Source organism: Oncorhynchus clarkii, chromosome 16, assembly GCF_045791955.1.
Source record: "Oncorhynchus clarkii lewisi isolate Uvic-CL-2024 chromosome 16, UVic_Ocla_1.0, whole genome shotgun sequence".
NCBI classification, from domain to species: domain Eukaryota; kingdom Metazoa; phylum Chordata; class Actinopteri; order Salmoniformes; family Salmonidae; genus Oncorhynchus; species Oncorhynchus clarkii.
Window position 1 is genome coordinate 42,196,634 of NC_092162.1, and position 21,851 is coordinate 42,218,484.

Below are 21,851 nucleotides of genomic sequence, written 5' to 3' on the forward strand. Positions count from 1 at the left end.
CTTCATGAAAACCTGCTACAGAGCACTCAGGACCTCAGATTGGGGCAAAGGTTCACCTTCGGGACAAGTCTCAATATCCTTGAGTGGCCTAGCCAGAGCCCGGACTGGAACCCTAGCTAACATCTCTGGAGAGACCTGAAAAATAGCTGTGTAGCGACGCTCCCAATCCAACCTGACAGAGCTTGAGAGGATCTGCAGAGAAGAATGGGAGAAACCCCCCAAATGCAGGTGTGCCCAGAAGACTCAAGGCTGTAATCGCTGCCAAAAGTGCTTCAACAAATACTGAGTAAAGGGTCTGAATGGGGTATTGTGTTTAGATGGATTAAATCGTTTTTTTCTTATCAATTTTACGATAAGGCTGTAACGTAACAAAATGTGGAAAAAGTCAAGGGGTCTGTATACTTTCTGAATGCACTGTATTCCATATTTTGTTATAGCCTGAATTAAAAAAATGTACTTAAAAAAAATAATCCACCAGCCATCTACACACAATACCCCACAATGTCAAAGTGAAAACATCTTTTAGAAAAAATAATATTTTTGTATTGAAAGTTAAATACAGAAATCTCTACATTTACATAAGCATTCATACCCCTGAGTCAACACGTGCTAGAATCACCTTTGGCAGCGATTACAGCTGTGAGTATTTGTGGGTAAGTCTAAGAGCTGGGCTGTACAATATTTGCACATTCTTAAAATAATTATTCAAACTCTGTCTAGTTGGTAGTTAATCATTGCAACACAGCCATTTAAGTCTTGCTATAGATTTTCAAACCGTTTGAAGTCAAAACTGTAATTAGGCCACTCAGATACATTCAATGTCATCTTGGTAAGCAACTCCAGTGTATATTTGGCATTGTGTTTTAGGTTATTGTCCTTCGGAAATGTGAATTTGTCTCCCAGTGTGTTGGTAAGCAGACAACCAGGTTTTCCTCTAGGATTTTGCCTATGTTTAACTCTATTCCGTATATATTTTTAACCCCCACAAAAACCCAGTTCCTCCGATTGACAAGCACACCCCTAACATGATGCAGCTACCATCATGCTTGAAAATATGAAGAGTAATACTCAGTGACGTGTTGTGTTGGATTTGCCCCAAACATAACACTTTGTATTCAGGAAATAAAGTTAATTTCTTTGCCACATTCTTTGCAGTTAACTTTTAGTGCCGTATTGCAAACAAGTTCTGGAACATTTGTATTATGTACAGACTTCCTTCTTTTCACTGTGTCATTTATACTGAACAAAAATATAAACACAACATGTAAAATGTTGGTCCCATGTTTCATGAGCTGAAGTAAAGATCCCATACAAAAATAATATTTCTCGCAAATTTTAACAAATTTGTTTACATCCCTGTTATTGAGCATTTCTCCTTTGCCAAGACAATTCACCCACCTGACAGGTGTGGTACAGGGACTTGCAAAAGTATTCTCCCCCTCTGCATTGTTCCTATTTTGTTGCCTTACAACCTGTTTAACAAATTAAAATAGATTTGTGGGGGGTTTGAATCATTTCATGTACACGACATGCCTACCACTTTGAAGACGCACATTTTGGGGGGGGGTGAAACAAACAAGAAATAAGACAAGACAGAAAACTTGTGTGTACAGCTTAAAGTGGTCCTATGGACAGATACTCCAATCTCCGCTGTGGAGCTTTGCAGCTCAGGGTTATCTTTGGTCTCTTTGTTGCCTCTCTGATTAATGCCCTCCTTGCCTGGTATGTGAGTTTTGGTGGGCGGCCCTCTCAAACATAAGAGGAAATTTTTTTTTTTTTTTTTTTTAAAACAATAGAACTGAAAGACTAAAAAAGCACCCTAAGGAAAAGCAAAGCTAAAAAGTTGTTTTAAGAGCCATTTTAAATATGTCCACAGTTTCTGTCCCACTCAGGTTCTCTGGCAGACTATTCCAGAGTCTGGGTGCATAGTAATTAAAGGCTGTCTCTCCATGCCTCTTTGTCCTAGGCTTTTAGATAGTTAGAAGGCCAGTGCCAAAGGACTTGAAGGACCTACTGGGTACATAACTCAAAAGCATGTCTGATATGTATTGGGGTGCACAATCGTGGATTGATTTAAAAACCAATGGATGAATCTTAATTTAAAATGTACTCTAGAACTCACAGGCAGCCAGTGCAGAGACTTTAAAACAAATGTAATGTGTGTTCTTTGTATGGTCTTGGCCAGTACCCGTGCTGCAACATTCAGTATGTTTTGCAGTTGACCAATGGCTTTCTTGGGTAGACCAGACAGGAGAGCATTAAAGTAGTCAAGTCTGCTTGTAATAAAAGTGTGGATGAGTCCCTCTGTATCAGCCTGAGAGAGAAACATCCGCACCTTGGCAATGTTCATCAGGTGGTAAAAAGCTATTTTGGTCACATTCCTAATGTGTCTTATCACACACACACACACACACATCCCTGCCCACGAAGGTTCTGGACAGAGGCTGGCAACACGATAACACCAATAGGAGGAACAGACTCAGCTCTTGCCTAGCAACAGCGACTGATTGTATTTCTAGGATAAACAAGGACTCCGCCTAATTGGAAGGTATAAACATATGCTTGTGTGAATTGTGTGTCTGCTTTTCTAGCTGCAACACTCCAACACAGTGTGGTGAATAAATCTACACTGAACTTTGCAGCTCAGACTCTCCTAAGGGAGGTGATTCCATAATGGCAGAATCAATGTTGTCATACTATCAGAAAATGACCCATGCCTTGCAGTGTGTGTATTCACAGGTAAAAGTAGCACACGAGCAACGGAACCCCAGGAGATAACCGCGAGCACGGCCTGAGTCTGGGGGACCGAGTGTACATCAAAGTCCACCAAGCCGGTGTGTTTGGAGAATAAACGCTGGTCCGGACCCCAAACGGTACCCCTCACCGCGCCTACAGAGGTGAAAACCACAGCCTCTCCCTGGTGGATCCATACTTCTCATGTGAAATGAGATCCGTTCTGACTAATGGGTAAGCTGGAAGATGAGCTGGAGAAAAGGAGACTGGAGAGTAGGCGTTATGTTAAGAAAAGTGTTGTCCTAATAGCATCCGTGTGGTGATAACCGTATTCCTAGCAGTAGTGATTTAGGGGAACAATGATAATGACTGCATTTCAATGCCAGTACAATGGATAGGAGAGTGGACAGATGAGAGGGTGCATTGGGTGAGAAGTGCTGTTAATGTCACAGGTGCAAAGCAGAACATTAATCACTGTGGACATGTGGGTTGTTCTAGGAGAGTGAAAAACAAACCAGAACTCCAAGGGTGGGTTCTGCCCCGGGTGGAGTAATTGTGTTGCAGAAATGGATCTGAAGAGAGCAGAACGGCACTTCATGTCTGAAGAACTAGATGAGACCGTCCCTCCTACTGTACCTGCTGCAACAACGCCCTGGTGTGGAGGAAGCGGTGAAAATGACACTCTTGAAACTATATGCTTTCACATCCTCCCAGAGAGAAGGGCGCAGGAAACCCACCCCAGACATGTCATAGATGTTCAGCCTTCTGAGAGTAGCTCAGGGCTGAGTAGTCAAAAGAATGTTTGTTCCTCAAATGCAGATACTTTATCAAGTTAAAGATGGAAACAGACTCTTTGGGGGGGGGGAAAGCTTCTCCTACCCAATAAAATTCTGTGCTGGGATAACAACTCTAAGAAACATGTTAACCGAGCAATACGCTAACAAAACTACAATTGTAGTGAAACTCGTTGATCAAATCAAATCAAGTTTTATTAGTCACATGCACCGAATACAACAGGTGTAGTCGTTACAATGAAATGTTTACTTTCGAGCCGCTAAACAATCCCCTTACGAGCCCCTAAATTGACCAATATGTGCGAGCAAAACACTACTGGCAGCATCATTTTGGAACAGACGGTTATCTAATGGAAGAGCCTACAAGCAGATAAACAATCTTATGGGGTGTTAGACTCAGACACGGGTGAACAGGCGATAACAGCACCTTCCAACCATGAAGTGTTCATCAAGGCACTAGTGGTGAATGACACACCTATAAGAGAAGTGAATGTCACTCAAATGGAATTCATTACGAGTTTCGACTAGCAGCGTGAATAGATTCACTGTGTCATTGATAGTGACTGCAGTTGTGGAGGGTGGAAGTGTAAAAAGGATAGCCAAATCTGTTCGAGATGCAGTAGTAACCACATGGTCATGGACTAAGGGACAAATTATGTGGATAGTTGAATATACAGCTTGGGCAATGCTAGACAAAATTGTTATCTTAATGGAAGGGGCCTTATTTTTACCATGCCATCAAAACCTTAATGTTAAAGCCATACATATGGCTTCCCGGACTACATGTTGCAATTAAGTAATTACAAAGCTCGTAGTTTGCTATGACATCCAAGTACGCGAACGAAGGAGAGGGAGCGAGTGTGTTCTCTCTGATGATCTGAAGGGAAGTCTGTGGTAACGTGTGAGGGAAAGCAATAGAGTCCCATTTTCACAGAGCCCAGCAGAAGATCTAACATCCCATTGGCATGGAACAGATCGGGTAGGTGGTCCTTGCCCCAAACTAATTCTCATCAAGGGTGGTGTGAAATTATTAACACGCATTTTCTTTCTGTGCTCAAGTCATTGTGTTTTATAGGTGGTGTGGAACATGAGTGATCACTGGTCCAGAGGGAGGACCTTTGAGCCTGTTTTAAGTCGGGTGTACGCTACGTGATTTTGGCCCTGGTTTCGCTGTCCCAGACAAGTTTTGGGGTATTGTGGGAGCAAAAATCATGACTATGATTAATGAAAATAATGTACTTTTTACTCCACACATTTTCCCTGACACTCAAAAGTACTCGTTACATTTTGAACGCTTAGCAGGACATAAATGGTCCAATTCACACACTTACCAAGAGAACATCCCTGGTCATCCCTACTGCCTCTGACCTTGCAGACTCACTAAACACACGTTTCGTTTGTTTATTATGTCTGAGTGTTGGTGTGTGCCCCTGTCGATCCGGAAGAAAAAGAATAGTGCAAATCCTGTCTCTAACAGATGGTTCACAAGTTAGAATATTTACTCAGAGAATTTAACTTCAAAAAGAAACTGACAAGCTAGCTAGTGGCTGCAGGTTCCTGTGTGATAACATTGGGTTAATCTAAATTAAATCTGCAGAATACAAAACAAATTGGGTCTATGTATTTATTGATTTATAAAGCTAAACAGACTGAATTTCCATATCTACCCTCCCCGAAGACAATCGGTCTAGTTGATTGGTCCAAACTGTGGAAACGCCTCATAATGTTACTACCTCCCAATGCCGAAAATGGAAGAGATACAACCAAGAGCAGGGCAGTTTAAACTACCAACGGTCACAACAAACTTAGGTTCTTATTTCACTCAACACTCTTAAGTACAAGCATATTAAGGTTATAAAATGGTAGAGAAGAATCTAATGACTAGTTGAATGTGATTCATAATGACATAGGGCAATGAAAACTACGTTTAGACATTCATTTATTAGCACCCTCTTGAATTTACCAGTATTTCACTACATTCTAAAGCAGTGAGTGAACTCCTTTTATATTCATATTTCTAAAGGAAGTAGATAAAGAGCCAAAGTCGACTCTCAGTTCCTGGTAAGGTCAGGCGATTTTCTGTGGAACTATGGCAAAGAGAGACGTGGAGGTGAGGACAAAGTTGGAGAAGAAACCTCTGAGAGGGGGGCTAGAGGTGTCCATCCCAACAATACTCAAACTGAGGTCTTCTCATACACACATCCCTGCCCATGAAGGTTCTGGACTCAGGTTGGCCCACGATAACACCAATAGGAGGAACAGACTCAGTTCTTGCCTACCAACAGAGACGGATTGTTTATCCTAGAAATACAAGGTGACTCCGCCACATTGGAAGGTATAAATATATGCTTGTGTGAATTGTATGTGTGTTTTTGCAGCTGCAAAACCCAGTGTGGCGAATAAATCTATACTGAACCAAAACGATTTAACTGAGTTACAGTTCACGTAAGGAAATCAGTCAATTGAATTAAATTAGCCCTAATTTATGGATTTCACATGACTGGGAATAGCGATATGAATCTGTTGGTCAAAGTTACCTTAGAAAAAAGGTCAATGGATCAGAAAACCAGACAGTATCTGGTGTGATCACCATTTGCCTCATGCAGTGTGACATCTCCTTTGAACAGAGTTGATCAGGCTGTTGATTGTGGCCTGTGGAATGTTATCCGACTCCTCTTCAACGGCTATGCGAAGTTGCTGGATATTGCCGGGAACTGGAACACGCTGTAGTACACATCGATCCAGAGCATCCCAAACAGGCTTAATGGGTGACATGTCTGGTGAGTATACGGGCCATGGAAGAACTGGGACATTTTCAGCTTCCAGGAATTGTGTACACATCTTTGCTACATGGGGCCGTGCATGCGACCGTGCATTATCATGCTGTCCTTGTGTTATGTAGAAATCTGGGAATCGTCTCTGGAAAGACAACAATGGCACAATGGAACATCATAAGGACCAAAAGATTATCTGAATTACACAATGGGACAGTGACATTGAGAATCATGCAGCTACTTACATCATTGAAACCCATGTGCATCCCACAATCAAGCATAATATTTTTTCCCCCAATCGAGACAAGGATGCAGCCGCGGCCAACATCTTGTCCAGCACCTGTGTAGGGACAGATGAACAAGGTACAAACATCTCATCCATAATGTTACTGATTTCTTAAACGTGATGGCAACTGACCTTTAAGATTGAAAGCCCAGAGCACATGCATCGGATAATCTGCACTACGAACCAAAATTAGCAGTTATTGCATTTTAGTACACCAGAGGTACATTCATTTCCAGTGGAACGTTGCATTTGCCTTGCAGCATTGCATTGCAGAGGCAGTTGCATTGAGTTCTGTGTGGTGCATATGTTGGATTTGTTGAATGTATGCGTCAACCTGCACGTGAATGTTGAACTTCTGTTGCACTTATCCAGATAATGCTGCGTACCATTTTGCACAAGACACTGTAGGTGTGATCAAGGCAAAAGGAATGTAAACTCCATGTGCATCCAATGCATGCTTAAGGACCAAAGCTAGCGAGCTCTAGCCAGAGAGGAAGAGGCTTCAAGCCTCGATCACACCGACAGTGCGATCACACCGACAGTGTTTTTGCAGAAAGTGGTACACAGCATCTGTATGTGTGCAAGAAAAGTTACACATTCACCTTCTGCTACCATTTCTGTCAAGCCATCTATGCATATGTTCAATACATCCAATCTGTGCACCACACAAGACGTACTGCAACTGCCTCTGCAACATTCAATTGGAAATGGATGTACTTCTGGTGTACCAAAATGCAATAACACTGTCGGTACTTAGGTAAAAAAAATACTTTAAAGTACTCATTTTTTGGGGGGGGGTATTTATTATTGACTACTTTTACTTCACTACATTCCTGAAGAAAAGGTGTATATTGAACTTTTGTTGCACACATATATAGATTATGCAAAGTACTCTTTTGCGAAAAGACACTGTTGGCATGGTGTAACTGGATCCACAATTGGTCTTCTCCAGCAGGTTGCGTTTTTTTTTTCCGCACACCAAGTTTTTGTATGGAGCTCAATGAGAGTTGTTTGGATGTTAAATGACGAGACAAGTCTGAAAGATTAGTGGAATCTGTGTGGGTAGCTGGACAGGTAGGATGACTGACAGTGAAAGTGAACAGGTGGTCACGTGTCAGGACTGGATGAGACTGAGGCAGGAACTCCTTTAACCATAAAGTTGTATATTTACTGAGTAGTAAAAAAAAAAACCCACATGCATCCAATCAAATTCAAAATCAAAGATCAAAATCATATCATTCATTCATTCTTACCATAATTTAGGGAGTGCAACAGTCCAGTTCATTAAGTCAATAGTAATCATCCGTGAGTCATTTAGGCTCGTAACTATTTATCATAAATCATTTAACACAAGCAGTGAATGGTTATTCAATCTATAATCCCCATTATCAAAGTCGATCAGTTAGCAAACAATGACGTTTCTCATTTCACTCTTTCAATTGTCTTCGTGTACATATATTTAATTTCAATACATATGAACTATATCGATTGCATAATTGGCCTATGAGGATCCGTAGGGCCGTGATCATTGACAATTCACATTACACAATGTTTGAAGCGTGCGCTCCAAGCCGCGGTCCGCGGTAATAACTATAAACAATAACTGATGGCCCATCTCCGGATCGCAGCAGATAGTTCAGATGAAGGTAACAGAGTCGGTGGACTTACGTGGATTAATGGACGCACAGAACTTCTGGATCAGATGGAATTAAGGAAGAGAAGGCAGCGAGATCAGGCGATGGCAATTTCCTCCTTTTATGGAGTTGAGATCTGTCGGCCATTTCCACCTGACCGAATTAAAGCGCCCCTGGCCCAGCTGAGTAAATGGCAATGAATTAAAGGATTATTCCACCAACTCCATGGGCCTTTCTACAGAGTTATTGATGACAGTAACCAGTCATGTTCGTGCCATCTTACACCCATAACAAGTGTCTAATTTAGTTTTAAAAAAATATGGAATGGCTTATTTGCTCGAATATAACTTTTGTAACGATTTGGTTGTTAGGAGTGTACGGATATAAGTAGGACACGCCTCTCGTCGGCTAGAATGGTCCCACCTGATCTGTTTTTGAAGAAATGTATTTCCATTGTTAGAGCGGCCTCTGGGACTGCATGAAGCGAGACGGTGGATGGAAGAGCGCGCTTTGAAATGGAAAAGTGTTGCGGTAGCTTTTGATAAAGAATAACATCAAGCGTGATGCAGTGTTGAGCGCCACATCCCGAGGGGTTCGAGCTGATTGTGACAGACTGTTAAATGGCGTCCCTCGAGAAGACAATAACAATATGTATGTCAGAAGTGCAGTATAATCATAAGGAGAAGTATACTTGGATTACGGAGGAGGAATGGAGGTCTAAGAGAGAGAGTATGAGTCTGTTAAAAATGGCAGAAAAAAGGGAGATGGTTTGTGAAAATAGAATGGTAGAAAGCCTTCTTATTTCTCGCATGGAATAGCCTTCATTCCTCAGCACAAGAATAGACTGACGAGTTTCAGAAGAAAGGTCTTTGTTTCTGGCCATTTTGAGCATGTAATCGAACCCACAAATGCTGATGCTCCAGATACTCAACTAGTCTAAAGAAGGCCAGTTTTATTGCTTCTTTAATCAGGACAACAGTTTTCAGCTATGCTAACATAATTGTAAAGGGTTTTCTAATGACCAATTAGCCTTTTAAAATGATAAACTTGGATTAGCTAACACAATGTGCCATTGGAACACAGGAGTGATGGTTGCTGATAATGGACCTCTGTATGCCCACCCGACTAGCACCATTAACCTGGACGGCTCTGACTTAGAATATGTGGACAACTACAAATACCTAGGTGTCTGGCTAGACTGTAAACTCTCCTTCCAGACTCATATTAAACATCTCCAATCCAAAATTAAATCTAGAATCGGCTTCCTATTTCGCAAACAAAGCCTCCTTCACTCACGCCGCCAAACATACCCTCGTAAAACTGACTATCCTATCGATCCTTGACTTCAGCGATGTCATTTACAAAATAGCTTCCAATACTCAGCAAACTGGATGCAATCTATCACAATGCCATCTTTTTTGTCACCAAAGCCCCTTATACCACCCACCACTGTGACCTGTATGCTCTAGTCGACTGGCCCTCGCTACATATTCGTCGCCACTGGCTCCACCCACTGGCTCCAGGTCATCTATAAATCTATGCTAGGTAAAGCTCCGCCTTATCTCAGCTCACTGGTCATGATAACAACACCGCCCTGCAGCACGCGCTCTAGCAGGTATATCTCACTGGTCATCCCCAAAGCCAGCCTTTCCTTCCAGTTCTTTGCTGCCAATGACTGGAACGAATTGCAAAAATTGCTGAAGCTGGAGACTTATATTTCCCTCACTAACTTTAAACATCAGCTATCTGAGCAGCTAACCGATCGCTGCAGCTGTACATTGCCCATCTGTAAATAGCCCACCCAATCTACCTACCTCATCCCCATATTGTTTTTATTTACTTTTCTGTTCTTTTGCACACCAGTATTTCTACTTGCACATCACCATCTGCTCATCTATCACCCCAATGTTCATTTGCTAAATTGTAATTACTTCGCTACTATGGCCTATTTATTGCCTTACCTCCTCAAGCCATTTGCACACACTGTATATAGACTTTCTTTTTTCTATTGTGTTGTGTACGCTTGTTTATTCCATGTGTAACTTTGTGTTGTTGTTTGTGTCGCACTGCTTTGCTTTATCTTGGCCAGGTGGCAGTTGTAAATGAGAACTTGTTCTCAACTAGCTTACCTGGTTAAATAAAGAATAACTAAAAATGTAGATATTCCATTAAAAAATCAGCTGTTTCCAGCTACAATAGTAATTTACAACATTAACAATGTATACACTCTATTTCTGATCAATTTGATGTTATTTTGATGGACAAAAATTTGCTTTTCTTTCAAAAACAAGGACATTTCTAAGTGACCCCAAACTTTTGAACGGTGGTGTATGTTTCAGTAAGATTGGATTTTTAGCATTTATAGCAATGGTTATCAACTGTAATGCAAGGATGGAACATTAGTCGTAGAACATTGAGGTTGTGGTGCGAGCTGCCGAGAGGTATTTGGTCATGTGAGACTTCACATCAGAAGACTTACAGGGTGTGTTAAGTGGTGGTCCCATCCTTTCAGGTTGTTGGCCTGAGGTAGGACTAAATATATTTAAATAGTGTATTAGGGTGGTGTAATTTTGTATTTTTTTGTGAGTAGTGTTAGATGGTAGGGTATTTACTTATTTTTTCATTCAAAGTATAAGGGAGTTGTACTCCAGTCTAACAGGTGGCGGTAATGCAACATTTTATTGGATGCCAACCGCTGTTAAACCTCAGCTAAGAAGTAGAGAGCGGCCACTAGAGTATCTGGTCAATATAAAATATTAACTGTGTTGTAGCAGATGTCTCTTTCGAATGAGTGTGAAATCAAAGACGGCTTAGAAACGCTGGTGGAATCACAGGCTGTAGGAGAGTTAGCTAATCTAGCGGTAAACAACGTGCTCCAAAGTTCGTAGTTAGCTACATTTCTGTATTTTGAAGAATTTTCGATTTACCCAGTGGTGTCACTTATCTTAGGCATCCTGGCTCGGTGTTCAAACTAGAATGGGTCGAAAAGTAGCTGACTAGCTACCTAATGTAGACTGATTTGCCAGCTAGTAGTTAACCCTAGCGCCTAAATTATGATGGACAAAGCTTTCCCTGCAAAAAAAGTATTTAGCTCGCTAGATGGCTGCAAAGCAGTTTTGTTTTAGAAAGATGGGTTAGCAGCGTGTGTTGTTGCTAGCTAGCAGTGGCCCTTACACCAAAGATGGTCTCATTAGCTTATCTGTGTTTATACTGTTTGTTCCAACGCGCTTCACCCATCATTATCGACACCAATTGACGAGGATGTGCAACTGCACTGTAGTACTCACGAACTTCGGACCTGCGCAGGGCCGTTCGCAGTGTTTTAGTCTTCAATAGCTTCATAAACCCCGCAAATTATTACAATTTCTCTTTTTAAAATGTGATTTTAATCCTAACCCTAAGCACACTGCTAACCGTATACTTTGTTTTTTTTATTGCATTTTTTGGCTGTGGAATCTGACTTTGTTGCTAGAAGCTAGTGGAAACCTAGCTAGTAACGTTACTTCCGTGGGACGACAGAGTTCGCAAGTACGATATTATCAGAATGCAGTTAATTTGTTAGCAATTCTAATAATAACAGGTTATTAAGGATGCCCACAGGTTGAATATAAAACATTCATATGAAGATCTGTATTAGCAAGTAAACAATATTGTAGAATTGCTGCACTCATTCATATCATTTTTCGACGTATAGTAAGTACTTCCGTGTAGCCATGGCCGATTCTGTAGCAGTAGAGGACCCGAAATTCACTTTACAAGAGGTTCTTGACACCTTTAAGTCATGCCTATCTGAAAACAAAGAAGTATTCCTCGAACATTATGTAGCAGGATGGCTTGGTCTTGTAAGGTAAGTCGTTTAAATCTATGCTAGCCTAGATTCTTAGCTAACTAGGTAGCCCTGGGCTAACATTAAACAAACAGCTGGCAAATCATTGAGTGCACATAATCTAGTTATATGTACTAAAAACAAATCTGCTATGTACATTACAGGGATTAACATTAAAGTTGGAATCCTTAGTTGAAACAATAACAAAGCGTTACCCCACCTTTGTTTTGATAAAAAGCTGAGAGATTGGCCTGGAGAAATGTTACCACAATCAAATTCGTAGAAAGAGCTATTTATGCAAGGACTGACCATCCCTGATATCAAAATTATAGTTTGAACTATGTTTTGGGCCTATAGCTACAGTGTTTGTTTACACTGTTTACAAATAAATTAAAACTAGCTCATGTTTAGGTTCTGATGGCGTACAACAGTTGAACTAAAGCTCAGGAGGCATTTATACGTTATATTCTTCAAGAATCAATGGGTATATATCGTAAATTAATTATATATTTACAAAAAAAAATGGATGTAGCAACTAAGGACTCTAGCTTTAAGTGTTGCCCTATTGCCTGGGGCAAGTGAAGGGAGTAGTCGCACAAGTTGAGCCTGCTCTGAGATTGCACCATTGTGCATGTTAATTTTTTAAAAGACCAAACTGCAAAGAATTCCATTAGCCTAAAACTGATCTTTCTGGACCCTCACCATTGTTTAAGTGAAAGACAGACAATGTATGGTATTTATAGACAGGTTGGTTGTAACAGACGGGGTTGGCGTAGACTTGATAACATGTAAACTGTATTTAGTCTCCAAATGTTTATTGAAAACACACATTTTGACAATGAGCAGTTGTTTCTCAAATATATCTTTACAGTTGTTGGTTAGCTAGCTAGCAAATTTGAGCCATATTGGCATATACATGACATCAGTCAAAACAAGACATGGTATCAATAATAAGCTACGAGCTGAAATGAGCCATCAACGATTTCCCACATGGCAGCTTTTTGTCATTGATGCTTGCTATCTGACCATTCAGAATCATAAGAACGCATGCCACATCAATGTGCACGCATCATTTTCGTGATGTCAGCCAACCCGGGCAAGTTGAGCCTGCACTGAGATTTTTTTTATTTACTGATAGCAACACAAATACAACATCCCAGTACTGATCTTAATGGTTCCTTGATGTCAACCCCTGAAATTATTCTGGTTGTCTCAATATGAGGATAGGAAACACTGTCACCACTGATAAATCCACTATAATTGAGAATTTCAATAAGCATTTTACTACGGCTGGCCATGCTTTCCACCTGACTACCCCTACCCCGGTCAACAGCACTGCACCCCCCACAGCAACTCACCCAAGCCTTCTCCCAAATCCAGTCAGCTGATGTTCTGAAAGAGCTGAAAAATCTGGACACCTACAAATCAGCCGGGCTAGACAATCTGGACCCTTTCTTTCTAAAAATGATCTGCCGAAATTGTTGCAACCCCTATTTACTAGCCTGTTCAACCTCTCTTTCGTGTCTGAGATTCCCAAAGATTGGAAAGCAGCTGCGGTCATCCCCCTCTTCAAAGGGGGGGACACTCTTGACCCAAACTGCTTACAGACCTATATCTATCCTACCCTGCCTTTCTAAGGTCTTCGAAAGCCAAGTCAACAAACAGATTACCTCACCATTTCGAATCCCACCATACCTTCTATGCTATGCAATCTGGTTTCAGAGCTGGTCATGGGTGCACCTCAGCCACGCTCAAGGTCCTAAACGATATCTTAACCGCCATAGATAAGAAACAATACTGTGCAGCCGTATTCATTGACCTGGCCAAGGCTTTCGACTCTGTCAATCACCACATCCTCATCGGCAGACTCGATAGCCTTGGTTTCTCAAATGATTGCCTCGCCTGGTTCACCAACTATTTCTCTGATAGAGTTCAGTGTGTCAAGTCGGAGGGCCTGTTGTCCGGGCCTCTGGCAGTTTCTATGGGGGTACCACAGGGTTCAATTTTTGGACCGACTCTCTTCTCTGTATACATCAATGATGTTGCTCTTGCTGCTGGTGAGTCTCTGATCCACCTCTACGCAGATGACACCATTCTGTATACTTCTGGCCATTCTTTGGACTCTGTGTTAACAACCCTCCAGACGAGCTTCAATGCCATACAACTCTCCTTCCGTGGCCTCCAATTGCTCTTATATACAAGTAAAACTATGTGCATGCTCTTCAACCAATCGCTGCCTGCACCTGCCCGCCCGTCCAACATCACTACTCTGGATGGTTCTGACTTAGAATATGTGGACAACTACAAATACCTAGGTGTCTGGTTAGACTGGTTAGTCCTTCCAGACTCACATCAAACATCTCCAATCCAAAGTTAAATCTAGAATTGGCTTAATATTTCGCAACAAAGCCTCCTTCACTCATGCTGCCAAACATACCCTTGTAAAACTGACCATCCTACCGATCCTCGACTTCGGCGACGTCATTTACAAAATAGCCTCCAATACCCTACTCAATAAATTGGATGCAGTCTATCACAGTGCCATCTGTTTTGTCACCAAAGCCCCATATACTACCCACCACTGCGATCTGTACGCTCTCGTTGGCTGGCCCTCGCTTCATACTCGTCGCCAAACCCAGTGGCTCCAGGTCATCTACAAGACCCTGCTAGGTGAAGTCCCCCCTTATCTCACCTCGCTGGTCACCATAGCAGCACCCACCTGTAGCACGCGCTCCAGCAGGTATATCTCTCTGGTCACTCCCAAAACCAATTCTTACTTTGGCCGCCTCTCCTTCCAGTTCTCTGCTGGAACGAACTGAAAAAATCTCTGAAACTGGAAACACTTATCCCCCTCACTAGCTTTAAGCACCAGCTGTCAGAGCAGCTCACAGATTACTGCACCTGTACATAGCCCATCTATAATTTAGCCCAAACAACTATTACTCCCCCTACTGTATTGATTTATTTTGCTCCTTTGCACCCCATTATTTCTATCTCTACTTTGCACATTCTTCCAATGCAAATCTACGAATTTGTGTTTATTTATTTTTTTACTTGCTACATTGTATTTACTACGCCACCATGGCCTTTTTTGCCTTTACCTCCCTTATCTCACCTCATTTGCTCACATTGTATATAGACTTATTTTTCTACTGTATTATTGACTGTATGTTTGTTTTACTCCATGTGTAACTCTGTGTTGTTGTACCTGTCAAACTGCTTTGCTTTATCTTGGCCAGGTTGCAATTGTAAATTAGAACTTGTTCTCAACTTGCCTACCTGGTTAAATAAAGGTAAAATAAAAAAATATATAGAGCCATTTAGTATAATGAAATATTTGAAGACTCTTCCAATAAAAAAAACTTGTGTTGTATTAAATGTGTTTATTGTCCTTTGTATCCAGATTCATGAACAGCCTGGGGAGTGTGTTCTCCTTCATCGCCAAGGATGCTGTCAACAAGATCCAAATCCTGATCAACCATCTGAACGGTGAGAATGGGGCCCACTACGTCACCGTCCAGTCTATGGTCAAATACGAACTGGACAACCAGCTGGTGGACCTGACTAAGAGAAGCAGCTTCCCAGAGTCCGGCTGCCGCACCCTTCTGAGGCTGCACCGTGCCCTGCGCTGGCTGGAGCTCTTTCTCGAACGGCTGCGCACCAGCACTGAGGAAAGCAAGACCTCTGTCATGTGCTCTGAGGCCTATAATGAGTCCCTCTCCCAACACCATGCATGGATCATCCGCAAGGCTGCCGGTACAGCTTTCTGGGCTCTCCCAGGGCGTGCTACGTTCTTTGATGTGATGAATGTAGGTACCCCAGAGCAGGTAGTGGCCATGCTAGGGGATGCCCTGCCGCTCATTTCTGAGGTGTACCAAGTGACAGAGGACCTCTATGCCCAGAACAATATATTGGACTTGCCCTAGTAGGCAGGAAGTACTGTAGTAGTAGTTGCCTGGTGGTCCCAGATCTGTGTGTGTCATCTTGCCAACTCCAATGGAATTGTTTATAAGAGTTGGCAAGACAGCATAAATAGATTGGAGACCACCAGGCTACTGTAGGCCTCGTAGTCCAACCAGCACATCAATGCTGGCAAGCCGTGCTGCTCCTTATTGTTTCTTAGTGACAATTTCTGGTGTATAGAGATGGGTGTATTACTGTATGTACATTGCATTATTATGTAATAAGGCAGCATTACCCATATATTTATTTCGAATTAGAATTGTGAAATGGGATTTCTATGGCATTCAGTGCTGTTTTTGTGCAATACATCTCTTTGCATTTCAGTCTCTCCTTAATTTGTTTAAGCATGCATCAGTTTTTAGCGCCGAAAGTAGATTTTGTATTACGGGAAGAGTATGATTTCATTGCAAATGCAATAGCATATTTTTAGGTTGTATGTCGGTCTTGTCTAATCTAAAGATATACATGTCCTTAATTGTCGCCCCACAATGAAATTGGGGAGAGGACGGTGGATCTGTCTCTGTCCGTTAGTACGTTCGTTCTTCACACGTGATATCTCGGACCGCACTGGCCCAATTTTGGCAAATTGACAGCAATTTTGTGGAATGATGCGTCTTGCCATAGAAATCAGGCATTTACAAAATTACACTGATTATCCAGATGGCGTGTGACAAAGGAACTGCAGCCCATTGTTCAAATGGGTTAAATGGAAACTGAAAACCTGAGACTGACTGTAGGTCTATAACCTTTCACGTAGTCTTAATATTAACCCCTGCAGAATTAAGCATTTCTTGAAGTAAACTGATACACCAAGTGTACACTTTGACTCGGGAACAGGAGTGGAGAAATATGATTGGTTTAGTTCAGCATCTTGAGAGAATGCAAATGTGAAGTCTGTAGTCTGAAGTCTGATCTTTATCAGCATCATAAAAGCTGATGGATGTATATTTTATGTGGTTGAAATACTAAGTCGAATGGAAATCTTATCAGAAACATGTTGGGTTGTTTTCACAGCTTTCTATTTCCTTACAACTGGTTAAACTGATGTCATTTGGACATTCTGCACAGTAAATATTTCCCATTTTCTTTGTTCTTGCATTTTCTCCCCGGTCCCTAAATGTCTTTGCTCTGTGAAAGAAGCAGAGATGACAGGGAGAACTTTACCGTTGTCAACTAAATTCAAGCAATCATTCTATAATTTATACAATTCTGGTGAGCAAGGGTTTATTTAGGGTGTGTTTGTAAATTCACTGGCAGTGCCAGAGTGCGATCTTAAATTCAGAGCATTGTCAGATAGTCGGTTCACAAATTCAGAGCGCTTCCCTCTCGGAGTGTTCAGAGTGCACACTGAACGCTCTGGCCGAGAAGTAGGGTTGATCCAAGCATTCTGACCTCACAACGGCACCCAATCTAACTGGCTAAAGTTGGTTAGCTTGCTAGCTACTTCCAGACACAAATGACAACACCTCACTCTGACCATTTTACTTAGCCCTTGAAGAGCTGGTTGGGCTGTTTTCATGTTATCTAGAGCATTGGTGACTAACTGTGATGCTGGCAACAATTTCATTACGTTTGTTTTGCTGACGTTTACTGACACCCCTTACAAAAAAAGATTGCCGTATAACTGCAGTATGTTGCAAATACTGCGTCCAAAATAACTTTGTTTATAACTGCAGTGTATCTGCAGTTATTACTGCATCCAAAATACCACAGTCAGCTAGTTACTACGCTTTTACTGCAGTTTCAAAACTGTAATCTTTATTTGGAAGAGACCGATCATATTCATTGTGCATTCTTAAAGTCATCAGTTATTCTGCACTAAGGCATACTCAGAGTAGTGCTCTGAAATCTTAGTAGATAGCCAGGGTGAATTTACCAACTCACCCTTAGTGTTCTAGGGCAACATATAATGACAGAAGAGAGGTTGCATGTAGGCCTATCTAAATATAGACAAGTTACCTAACAAATAGCCTACCAAAATGTCTGAAATTATAAGCAGGAACATAACTAAATTAGGCACACAAAAAAATCCTCCACCTCCTGTCAAAAACGTATTCTGCGGTCTGACTGTAGCTTACAGGGCATCTTCTATATTTGCTGCTTAGGGTCGGGTGCAGGCCTCAGATTTTCACTTTAACACACATAGCCAGTGGTTGCAGATGGGTTATTAGCAATTGTGGGTAGGTACGTAAACAGGTGAACAAACTTCTGAATCGTGCACCACTATCAGTACCACTGGCTGATTTTTGAGGAAACGGGTGAATGATGAGTCTTTCCCAGTGGCGGTCAGTGCCGTTTAAGATGAGGGAGTACAAATGTTTTTCATGAGCATGGCCTTATTTCTATTACAGGATTTTGGATGACTAATTCATATTCCATTCACCTAGTTCAATGTAACAGCGATAGGTTTAGACTACTATATGATACTCAAATTGTCCCTATACCATCATGAGGTTGCTACAACCTAGCCTATGAATGAAAGTTTACAAAGTAGGTGCACACAGGTCGAGAGACATAGGGTGTTATAATTAGTCCAACAGTTGCAAACGAGTTTCTATTGGACAAACTCAGGTATGTTTATCCCTGTTTGTTCCATTTGCTTCCATTTAAGAAACGTTTTTCAACATAATTGGCTGAATGAATACATGATAATGATAATGTGTAAACACTTCACTTTCATAACAGCCACGTTGTATTCCTTCTCGCATCTCCTCCTCTCACCTCTTCCATTTGTTGTGGACTTCAATGCACAACACATCAGCTGTATGTGACCAGGCGGAAAAAAACCTTTCCAAGCCAAACCGCTACACACAGCCTACATCATTGTCACCATATTAGCTGAAGTAATGTCATAGTCTGCATAGATAATAGAACTAACGCGTTAGTAAACCCGCTAGAGTCAGGCAGTAATGCTACACTGTACGGTCAGTGAGCAGTTACGTCGACGAGGCCCCGATGGCAATAAATTAGTAATACCAAAAGCTTACCTTGGAGAAAAAATAATAAAAACAACTTGGAGGAGTTCCAGTGTTAGGTTGGAAAGTCATAGCCAGCTAGCTAACATAGCATCACTCTGTTTGAGCAGGGTGTTTCAGTAGGCTAAACTAGCCTGCTGCATTTGCTAGCTAAGTAAGTGATTCTGAAAGTGGGGAAAAATAACAATCTCTATTTCTCTCTTGCTTCCCCTTAATTTGATCAAAACTGTTCCAACTATTGTCTTTCTCTCTCTTTGAGTTAATTACTCACCCCATTGTATACACTGCTTTCAGTACTAGATTAATTATCTGATCCTTTGATTGGGTGGACAACATGTCAGTTCATGCTGCAAGAGCTCTGATAGGCTGGTGGACGTCCTCTGGGAGTTGTCATAATTACTGTGTAAATCTATGGAAGGGGATGAGAACCATGAGCCTCCTAGGTTTTGTACTGAAGTCAATGTACCCCGAGGAGCACGGAAGCTAGCTGTCCCCCGGCTACACCATGGTACTATCCTACAGAGTACTGTTGAGGCTACTGTAGACCTTTGCAAAATAATGTTTTAATCAATTATTTGGTGATGTGATTATATTTAGTATAGTTTAATCTAAAAATGATAACTTTTTAAATGTTTTACAATTTACATTTTTCTGAAATTCACTGAGGATGATGGTCCTCCTGTTCATCCACTGAGGAGCCTCCTCTGGTTTTGCCTTATAAGTCTGTTATTTACACTGATTGGCCCAGGGGGGCTGCATCATTCCTGGTGGATGACATGTTTACTGTTGCCTTGTTTATTGTTTAAAATATGTACCACTTAATCTTACAGTTTTGCATTTTTTTCTGTTGACTCTGAATGAAATTATAAATTAAACATGGATAAGTCTAGACTGTCTTTGTTCTATTTCTGCAATGATTTATGTATCTTCATAATTGTGTCATGGTGTTATATAACCTAAGAATGAAGATGGATATTAGCGTTAAATCTGGTGCAATGTTTCAAATACAATTTGCATAATGCAAAACATCTCTGTCTGGAGTACAGTTCCAAAATTACAGGAACTTTCAATAAATTATCTGGTATTCCCAAAGTCTCGGTTGGAGGATTCCCTGAATCAGGAGGGAATAAACAGGAAATACGGAATCAGGATCGTCTACTCAGGATTTACGAGAACCAGGGAATTTATTGAAAGTTCCTGAAATCTTGCAACCCTAGTCTGGAGTAGTGTGATTAGAAATGGAAAACATACGACTGATGCTGCACGCTCCTTGACTTGCACCAGGGGGCAGCTTTGTTGCTGTGTGAGGCTAGCAGCGTTGTCAAGGTAACCATAGCTGTATCGGTAACTTGAGTTACGCTGCCTGCTGAAAAAGCTTGAAAACTTCCCTCGAGTGTTGACAAGCAAAAAAGAGACTGATCTATCAGCTGAAATGCAAGGTATGCTGCATATGCTTGTTAGTATTCTTATCGTGCACTATCTGTAATTCTAGTGGCAAGTATGTCCCCTCTTTGTCACCTACTTGGATCGGACAGCTTAGTTACCTAACGTTAATTTGGTAACGTTAACTGGTCAACAAGGAAATCAAATGGAAGACATTTTCTGTCATTGGCATGTCAAGATTAGTAAACTTTCAAGCTGGCCAGTGCTCTCAAAAAGGGTTAACAGCTACTGGGCATGAAGACTTCTGAGCCAACCCTGATGAGCAGACAGTAACAGAACTTTCAGCAGTGATGTAACAAAAACCTGCACACCCAAAGGCTCTCAGCAAGAATGCCATTCACAGTGTGACTATGATGAGACAGAGAATGTCACAGAATAGCTATTATATTTATATTTCAGTTCTCTCTTATCTCCCATCTTTTAGAGTTGAGTCACATCTAAAACATTTGACTGCTGTGGAGAATGCATTTGACCAGGCCAAAGTCCTCGAAAGGGCGTAGTCGACCCAACCTGAGCCACACGCCAAACATGGATGTGGCTGACAGCTTCCACAACACACCACTGATCCCGAAGCCTCCTTCAATGGGCTACGACAGGTCAGATCGTTGCCTCCGCTCCCGCTCTCAATCCCTCTTCAGGCAGAGCAGCCAGCTGAGCGTGAAACAAGACCCAGACTACCTAGATACTGTTCCCAAGGTACCCTCTCTTCCCTTCCCTTGGAACAAATACAAGCCCCTCCCCTCTATTGAGAAGAAGACGTCAGAGGAGGGTGTCCCTTTGAGGGGCATGGAGGAGAAGACATCCAAGCTCAGTCTGTCCGACAGCCTCATTGTCCAGGCTCGGCAAGGGCACGGGGAGCATCAGCTGTCCTCAGTGAGGACCCGAGCAGAATCCCGGAGCAACCCGGAGATAGGTAACGTGTCAGAGGTGCTTTGCAAGGTCTGCCCCACTCCCAACCTCAGCGTGATGGCTACAACCCCAGAGGCAGAAAGCCCACCAGTATTCTCCCCTGGCACTCCTGATCCTTTGAGCTTACTCCTTGCCATCCGGGCTCCGTGTGGTAGGAGGTTTGAGTACCACTTCCTACCCACAGACACCCTACTGACGGTGCTTGCCAGTGCAGAGGCCAGGTATGGGGCCAGATATGAGCATGGTTACATTGAGATCGTGGATGGCTATGGTAAGAGTGTTGTGGATAGACCCCTCCGAAGGACATTCACAGACCTGAACATGACTTTGGCCCAATGTGGCATCTTAAATAGATCAGTACTGTGCATCTTTCAGGAGGATATGGACTCTGCCTGAACTCAAGATGGATGACACAGTATAACAAACATTAAAGTTATGACAAGTAGGCCTATATATTATATTAACAATGAAGCCATATGTTTTTAGAGGAAAGAGTGCTTGTTTCCATTGTAAA

At 41.9% G+C, this 21,851-nt stretch overlaps 2 protein-coding genes across 2 annotated transcripts; both read left to right on the forward strand.

Annotated features, from left to right (window-relative positions):
* Positions 1-10,953: 10,953 nt before the first annotated feature.
* LOC139368496 (ceramide-1-phosphate transfer protein-like) lies at positions 10,954-19,874 on the forward strand. Its single transcript, XM_071107464.1, has 2 exons — positions 10,954-12,068; positions 15,451-19,874. The coding sequence occupies exons 1-2, from the start codon at positions 11,935-11,937 to the stop codon at positions 15,971-15,973; spliced, it is 657 nt and encodes a 218-aa protein (XP_070963565.1). The 5' UTR covers positions 10,954-11,934; the 3' UTR covers positions 15,974-19,874.
* Positions 19,875-20,355: 481 nt separating this feature from the next.
* Positions 20,356-21,733, forward strand: LOC139367624 (UBX domain-containing protein 10-like). The gene is made up of 2 exons (XM_071105889.1): positions 20,356-20,424; positions 20,853-21,733. Exon 2 carries the CDS (start codon positions 20,891-20,893, stop codon positions 21,731-21,733), a length of 843 nt encoding a protein of 280 aa, XP_070961990.1. The 5' UTR covers positions 20,356-20,424; positions 20,853-20,890.
* Positions 21,734-21,851: the final 118 nt, after the last annotated feature.

Excerpts from the sequence above, each read along its gene's own strand:
- LOC139367624 (XM_071105889.1), top strand. The coding sequence starts at position 20,891 with ATGCATTTGACCAGGCCAAAGTCCTCGAAAGGGCGTAGTCGACCCAAC.
- LOC139368496 (XM_071107464.1), top strand. The coding sequence starts at position 11,935 with ATGGCCGATTCTGTAGCAGTAGAGGACCCGAAATTCACTTTACAAGAG. Across the intron at positions 12,069-15,450 it reads GGATGGCTTGGTCTTGTAAG|ATTCATGAACAGCCTGGGGA; the intron begins GTAAGTCGTTTA and ends CTTTGTATCCAG.